Genomic DNA, 8,298 nt, shown 5'->3' on the forward strand with positions numbered 1-8,298 from the left:
TCTTTTTACAATTTATTCGTTACCAGCATTCGTAGTGTAATAGTCCGCAGTGAAATAGTCCGCCAAAGACGTTGACGTCGCTTAGCAACCGAAGACGCTGGGGTTGACGAGTCACCGGACTACTACCCATGCAAGTGAACGGAGCGTTCCACGTGTTGTTGCAGTATTCTTTGAAGAAAATAGTCCAATCCCGGGTTACTTTTAACTCGCTTTATTTGTTATTAAGTAGGCATGTTTCGGTATGGTAACTATGAAGCTTAAGGGAGGGAATTGTATCTAACGCGTGGAGAGGAAAATACCGTGATCTACTTCAAGCCCCCGGGGGTGGCTCTCTGCCGTCTACCTATTGATCTCTGGCTCTTCCCTTGACGTCCTCCGATAGAGGACGTCAAGTGGGCGTGGCCTATGCAGTGGGCGTGGCCGGGGTGACGTAATGGCTTCGGCTTCTTCACCTATCTAAAGGTGCTGCCTTCTGTGGAGGGAGCAGCCTTCAATAAGGTCTTGCTCCCCTTGTGGCTATGTGAGGGTAATGCAGCTTCTTAAAATACTTAACAGTTTGTTGAAGTGAAGACACGTATACAGCTTCTGCATTATGGCCACATGCTGTATTGAGAAAAGGTTTATAGTGCTGCACGATTCTGTCTCTATCTTTAATGTGCTGTAATATAGAACACTCGTATATCTCCCAAGCCAAAAAAAAAAAAGACTTCTTTCTCAATAACAGATCAGCTGTCAGGGAATGAATCAGACCCTGACGATGTTCCTGCTGCTGCTGCTACTCCTGCCCCTGTCCCTTCCGCTGGCCCTGCCCCAAGACCACCGAGCGGTATGTACAGGACAAAGTTGTATAGCTTTAATTTCAGGAGTTCAACTATTGACACTTCCAACCAACCACACATGCAGGTTAAACAGGTGTATGGATAACGTTTTGGCTTTTCACTTGTGAAGGTAGTATTGCACTAACTTACAAAAGATGGTGTTTTACATTTCATACAGGGATGAAGAGGAAGAGAACCAGTGGGGTACCAGATGGGAACACCCAGATACAGGAGGCCATCCTCCAGGCCCTGCAGAGGGATGGACAGTTGTGTGCAGACGCACAGTTTTTGAACGGCCTACTTCCTTCCCTGAAGAGATTGCCACCAGCCACAAAGGAGTATGTGAAATTCCAAATTCACAAAGTCATATTTGACGCCACCCAATTCACCCTTAATTTGGAACCTGTCTAATTATGCTCCTGCTTATTAGCTAGAGTGGTGGTGACAATCTCTCTAGGGAAAGAACTGGGCTGCTGTGACTAAAAAAGAAGCTGTTTGTTAGTTAGGTAAATCCTTTCTCACAAACGGCTTCTTTTTTACGCAGATGTTAATGTTCTTGTTCTTGTGTTCTGTTTTATATTTATAATATATTGTTCTATGTTGTTTTGTTAGTCGTTTTGTGAATAAAATATTTTTAAGAACTCTTCTCTCAATATATGATTTTAAGATCTAGCATGCACGGACACAAATACACATACATTTTGCTACTTAATATAACAATTTTAATAACAATTTAATAATAATGAAGGAATTGCTGCTTTTGTTTTGTGTGGGTGGCTCTTAAAAGAGCCGTTTTGGGGTTGCTTGTGCACTGCACTAGATGTCGTCCTGCCACGAGACGGTTCCTTCTTCTGAGAAGTAGGAGGTGAAGGTCTCACGGATCCGAATGGCCTCTCTCCCGGCGTTGTTTGCAGCACCTTTCAAAACAAAGTAAGAAAGTGCTTAACATTAACAGATAATCAAAGAAAATAAGAATCATGTGATACAACATATTACAAGATGCAATACAATAAAATAAGATCCAAAACATGTAAAAAACAGATAAAATAATAAAACAAGATAAAATAATTGAATAGTACACCAAATGCCATCAGTTAGGAAAAGCAATAAGATAAAAGTATTAACTCTTGTCTCAATATATGATTTTAAGATCTAGCAAGCACGGACACAAATACTTACATCTAGTGCAGTGCACAAGGTTGCTTGTGCACTGCACTAGATGTCGTCCTGCCACGAGACGGTTCCTTCTTCAGAGAAGTAGGAGGTGAAGGACTCGCGGATCCGAATGACCTCTCTCCCGGCGTTGTTTGCAGCCACTCTCCCCAGCATTGGCAGAGGCTCCACCGCACCACCCGGGATGCACTCCCTCACTGCTGCTGTTGGTGCTGTTCTGCAGAGGAAATTGTGGAGCACACAGGTGGCCTTGATGCATCTCTCTGCCAGCTCAGGATGGACCTCGATGACCCTCCGGTAGATCCACCACTGAGAGGAGAGGATGCCAAATGCGTCCTCCACCACCAACCGAGCCCGGGACAGACGGTAGTTAAAGACGCACCGCTCTGGTGGGAGGACGCGTCCGGGGAATGGTCTCATGAGGTTGGTCCGTAGCGGAAAGGCCTCGGCCGCTACAAACACATGAGGCAGGGGTCCTCTGTGCTCAGCCCCCGGCAGTGCTCTGTAAGCAGGGAGCTTGAGATTGCCAGCGTGGAGGGCCTGACCAAACGCAGAGTTGGCCAGAATTCCTCCATCACTGGTTCTCCCGTAGCCCCCCACATCGATGACCCGGAAGCAGTAGTCTGCGTCTACAACTGCCAAGAGAATGATGGAAAACGTTCCCTCGTAGTTGAAGAACTGCGAGCCGGAGTTCGCAGGGGCCTTCAGAACTACATGCTTCCCATCGATGGCACCACAGCAGAGAGGGAAGTTCCACCGCTCTGCAACCACTCTCCACTCCTCGGCAGTGGGCACAGCCATGCACTCCTCGACCAGGCAGTCCCAAATAGCCGTGACCACATCCGAAATGACGGAAGCCACGGTGGAGGCCCCGACCTGAAAGCTGTTGGCGATCGTTCGAAACGAATCACCACTAGCCAGGAATCTGCAACACAATAATAATTTATTGTAGCCTTACTGAGAATTTCAGTTGTATACCCAATCTGTAGGCCAATTATCTCACTGCACAGGTAAATGTCTTGACTAGTGTTTACAGTGGATTTGCATCAGCTTATTTTACTTACAAAAGCATGACAAGGAGGTCTATGTGGAATTTACTCACATAGTATAATATTCAATTTTCAATTCAATTCAATTTTATTTGTGTAGCCCTTAATCACCATTACAGTATCAAAGGGCTTAACAGGCCAAATATTTGTGACACCCCCCTTTACCCATGCCCCCACACGGGCAAGAAAAAACTCCCTTGAATCAGCAAGGAAGAAATCTTGAGAAGAAACGCAGTGTAGGGGATCCCTTCTTCCAGGGATGGTCAGGAGTGCAATGGGTGCCACAATTGACATACAGGTAAATACATGTACATCATATTAAAATGGTGATGGGATTTCTGGCCGGTTATCCATGAGGAGAGTCCAGGCATCCAGTCCAGTACCCGCAACACGCTAGAACAGACAGAATAGTGAATTAGAACGGAAAAGTACATAGTGGGAATGTATAATGTAATAAGAAAAGCACAAGCAAACAGAGTAGTCTTCACTTCGCATCTGTTGTTTTCACACTCCAAATGCAAGATTGTAGAGGTGCGTTTTGAGCTTTCCTTTGAATAGCTCCACAGAGTCAGCTTCCCTGATCGCTGATGGCAGCCTATTCCATAGGAAGGGGGCTCGATAGGCAAACGCTCTCGGTCCAGCCGATTTCTTTTTAACCTTCGGCAGTGAAAGAAGGCCGGCTCCCGAAGACCGGAGGGACCGAGAAGGACTATAAGGAATGATCAGGTCCTTCAGGTACGATGGAGATAATCCATGCAAGGCTTTATAGGTTAGCAATAGCACCTTAAAGTCTGATCTGAAAGTTATTGGTAGCCAGTGTAGAGAGGCGAGAATAGGTGTAATATGATCAAACTTTCTCGTTCTGGTCAGCAGTCTAGCTGCCGCATTATGTACCAGCTGTAGACTTTTTGTGGTAGAGTTCGGTAATCCCGAGAACAGTGCATTGCAATAGTCCAGTCTTGACGAAACAAATGCATGAATCAGTGTCTCTGCATCCACTGCAGATAAAATTGGTCTGATTCTTGCAATGTTTCTCAGATGGAAAAAGGCAATTCTAGTTATACTTCTTATATGTTGGTCAAAGCATAATTGAGGGTCAAACAGGACACCAAGATTTTTGACGGATGCACTCTATGGGATGGCGAAGCCATCCAACCACAGAGAGACATCCTCAAACTCTTCCCGGTCCCGCTTCGAGCCGATAATCATCAGCTCTGTCTTCCCAGTATTAAGCTGTAGGAAGTTTTGTGACATCCAGCCCTTCACAGTAGCCAGACAGGACTCAACCCTTTGAATCTGGGCCGAGTCCCCGGAATCTACAGGAATGTAGAGCTGGGTGTCATCCGCATAGCAATGGAAACTAATTCCGAAGCTGCGGATAACGTCGCCCAGGGGAAGCATATAAATTGCAAAAAGTAATGGACCAAGAACCGACCCTTGTGGCACGCCAAAGCGCAATTTACAGTGCTTTGATTCTGCACCCTCATGAAGCACAAATTGGGTTCTATCTGTGAGGTACGATTCAAGCCAACCAAGAGCCGTACCCCCGAAACCAACATAGTGTTCAAGACGGTGAAGAAGAGTGCTGTGGTCGATCGTATCAAACGCAGCGCTCAGATCCAACAGCACAAGCATTGTGCTTGTATTTTTATCCAAAGCTAAAAGGATGTCATTTACAACTCTTGTAATAGCAGTTTCAGTTGAGTGGAAATTCCTGAACCCCGACTGGAAAGGTTCGAAGAGATTATTCCTCGTCAGATAATCAACGATTTGCTTTGCTACAATCCTTTCCTGTACCTTGGACAGGAAGGGCAGATTCGATATAGGCCGATAGTTCCTGACTAATTCAGGATCTAGGCCAGGCTTTTTGAGTAGCGGTTTTAACACCGCAGCCTTGAAATTGGAGGGAACAATTCCTGTTGAAAACTAAAGATTCATAAGCGAGAGGATTACAGGCCCCACTGTGGGAAGAAGTTCCTTAAGAACCCTGGAAGGGAGAGGATCCAACATACAAGTTGTTGGCTTTGAGGCCTTTATCACCCTTTCAAGTTCCACCAAAGAAATTGCGTTAAACTCCAAAAGAGTTGCGTCAGAGTTCACCATCCTACTTGGCAGAACCCCATCCTGCCCCACAGGATGTGTAGGATTAGCCGCACGGCAAGCATAAATTTCCTCTCTAATTGATTGAATCTTATTCTCAAAGAAATCCATGAATTCACCTGCCACGATCGAGGAGCCTACGGTCTGATTCTGTTTCTGAGTGAGACTCCTCACCGTGTCAAAAAGAAACTTAGGATTGTTTCTATTCAAATTAATGATACTAGAAAAGTAGGCGTTCCTGGCAATAGTCAGCGCACCCTTATAGGTGAGCAGACTGTTATGCCATGCAAGATGAAAGACCTCAAGTTTAGTCGAGCGCCATTTGCGTTCAAGGATCCTGCAGTTTCGCTTCAAAATGCGCGTTTCTGCATTAAACCAGGGGGCTGGTTTTTTCAATGTTCCTTTTTTAGTTACGTTCGGAGCAACTGAATCAATGGCAACAGACAAGGCAATGTTGAGGTCATCAGTAAGGCACTCCACAGAACCACTATAGTTACAGAGAGGTGCAAGTGTACCAGATAACTTATCTGCCATAGCTGTAATGGTTGCAGGTGTGATGCGGCGACAGCTGAAAGTAGCTTGCTGATCGTCGCAGGGGCAGGATACCACCACCTGGAAAGTGAGCAAAAAGTGGTCTGATAAAGCTGAGGTGTAGGAAGAGACCACTAGCTGTGAAATGTCTACACCGCGGGTCAGAACGAGATCCAGCGTGTTTCCACCGATGTGGGTTGTTTGCTGGACGAGCTGTTTGAAGCCAAGTGTATCTGTAATGGACAGAAAAGCCCTTGTGAGGGCATCAGACAGGTTATTCATGTGAATGTTGAAATCCCCAATCAGCAAAATATTGTCTGAGTATGTAGCTGGTCAGCTGCAAAGTCAGAAAACTCATCAACAAAAACTGAATACGGTCCTGGGGGACGGTATACTACAGCTAAAACAAAAGAGTCTGGAACTCATTTCGCTTCTCGGGGAGCTGAGGTGCAGAGCGCTAGCACCTCAAAGGATCTGAAAATATATCTATTCTTTGGCTTTAAATTAAGCTTAGAATTAGATATCAGGGCTACTCCACCACCTTTCTTAACTTCTCTAGATACTTGGGTGCTAACGTAATGGGATGGAGTAGCTTCGTTTAGGGCTAGAAACTCATCTGGTTTTAACCAGGTTTCACAAAGCCCCAGTATGTCGATCTTTTTATCAATAATTAGATCATGGACCAAGAGCGCCTTCGATGAGGGTTCATGACCTTATGACCTTATGTTCATGAACCCTATTCTGAGTGCTTCCTTTTTATTATTTTCAGAGGGAATCCGGTTAACACTCAGCTCTGAAGCGGTCAAGGGGATGCCGCGGTTTCGACATACTGGTTGCGGCACTCGTCTGCGTGTTTTACACCTCGACACAGTGCGAGGCCGCACCACCGTACATATAGGTACAGCGTTATTTTCAGAGGGAGTCTGGTTAACACTCAGCTCTGAGGCGATCAGTGAGATCGCCAGAGTTGGACATACTGGTCGCGGCCCTCGCCTGCGGGTTTTACACCTCGAGACAGCGCGAGGCCGCACCACCGTACATATAGGTACAACTTTATTTTCAGAGGGAGTCTGGTTAACTCTCAGCTCTGAGGCGATCAGTGGGATCGCCGGAGTTGGACATACTGGTCGCGGCCCTCGCCTGCGGGTTTTACACCTCGAGACAGCGCGAGGCCGCACCACCGTACATATAGGTACAGCGTTAGTTTCAGAGGGAGTCCGGTTAACACTCAGCTCTGAAACAATTGGTGCAATAGATACTGGTTCAGCTAACCCATCTGCTGTTCTAGACTCTGCAACGTAAACTATCATGTTGCTAGCAGGTTTGCTAAACTCCTGCAGCCCAGCGTGCTGTGAGTGGATGAGTCACGCCTGACTAAGACATCTATCTATGTTTTTTGACATAATTGAGGCGCCTAACCCAGTAGGGTGTAGGCCGTCTCTCATGAGCACACCAGGGCGACCCCACAGGGAGGGCCAGTTCTCTATGAAACCAAAGCCCTGCTCTGAGCTATATAGGGCACACCAGCGATTTAGAGACAATAATCTACTATAACGCTCATCATTACCCTTATCGGGTAGAGGGCCAGAGAGAATTAATCGATGCCGACACATCTTTCTGGCGAAGTCACAAAGCCTAGCTATGTTGCTTTGAATGAATATGTTGAGCCATGATGCATTTCTTTATTTTGTTTGTATAAAACTCTGGTGACATGCATGGATGAAGATTTGCGTTTAGGTTGAAACACTGGGTGGAGCATTGATATGAAAAATGAATAGCAGGTAGGTGCAATGGGGAAAGCAACTCATATCACCATTTCATGTCAGCACGCTTTCGTTTGCCTTGTGTTGAATTTAACTCAATGAATATTGTCATGTCACAATGGCCTATGCTACGGGTGAGCCTAGTGCACGATGCTTGAATAAATGGGTCACTACTCAAATATAAACAGCGCATTGGAAATAGATGTATGCACTTTCCGATAGTATTTGACTACAGAATGTGCTGATTTTGATAGAGTAATTAGCCTATGAAACCGCAACTTACCGTAGACAGATGGACAGGCGCTCCGCCGCTGATATGGAGCGCCTGTAGTTGGTGTCCTGACGGGAGATCCTGGCACCAACCCGGGCTAGCAGGTCATCGAACATGGCGACAGTCAAGCGAAAATACCGCTGGAACCGGCCGTCATCCAGGCGGAGTTCCAGGAGGAGGTGGTGAAACTCACCCAGCTCTGAGCGCCTACGGATGATCTCATGCACCCAACCACGACGTCGTTTGAGTTTATTTCTCTCTTCCAACTTCCACAAGACATACAGCGCAGCGATGGTGGTGACCTTCATGTTTGTGGAGCTTTGGAAAGAGAAGGAGCGGGAGAAAATGGGCGGGCTCATCTAGCTGCGTTGGACACGTTGAACCATCACACAATGATGAAGCGTCAGGTTAGGCGCGTTACTCGCGATATCCAACGCAAGTAACGCGTTCGGTGTGGCCGTACCATTACATGTGGAACATAGAGGCTACAAAAGAACGGCTCAGCCCAGGCATTTGTAAGCATATCTTGTTCTTACATGCAGTTCTTGGATGTGACATTACATCTCGCCTTCATGGGATCGGCAAGGGAGCAT

At 46.3% G+C, this 8,298-nt stretch overlaps 1 protein-coding gene and 1 long non-coding RNA gene across 2 annotated transcripts; one reads left to right on the forward strand and one right to left on the reverse strand.

Moving 5' to 3' along the window:
- Nucleotides 1-560: 560 nt before the first annotated feature.
- LOC132463545 (uncharacterized) lies at nucleotides 561-1,461 on the forward strand. Its single transcript, XR_009527048.1, has 2 exons — nucleotides 561-826; nucleotides 997-1,461. It is a non-coding gene; the product is annotated as an uncharacterized LOC132463545 (long non-coding RNA).
- Nucleotides 1,462-1,517: 56 nt separating this feature from the next.
- Nucleotides 1,518-8,058, reverse strand: LOC132463544 (uncharacterized). Its single transcript, XM_060059812.1, has 2 exons — nucleotides 7,718-8,058; nucleotides 1,518-2,916 (listed from the first exon to the last, which is right to left on the reverse strand). The coding sequence occupies exons 1-2, from the start codon at nucleotides 8,011-8,013 to the stop codon at nucleotides 2,034-2,036; spliced, it is 1,179 nt and encodes a 392-aa protein (XP_059915795.1). The 5' UTR covers nucleotides 8,014-8,058; the 3' UTR covers nucleotides 1,518-2,033.
- Between the last annotated feature and the right edge of the window lie 240 nt (nucleotides 8,059-8,298).

The sequence above is a fragment of the Gadus macrocephalus genome, chromosome 8 (assembly GCF_031168955.1).
Source record: "Gadus macrocephalus chromosome 8, ASM3116895v1".
Taxonomy (NCBI): Eukaryota; Metazoa; Chordata; class Actinopteri; order Gadiformes; family Gadidae; genus Gadus; species Gadus macrocephalus.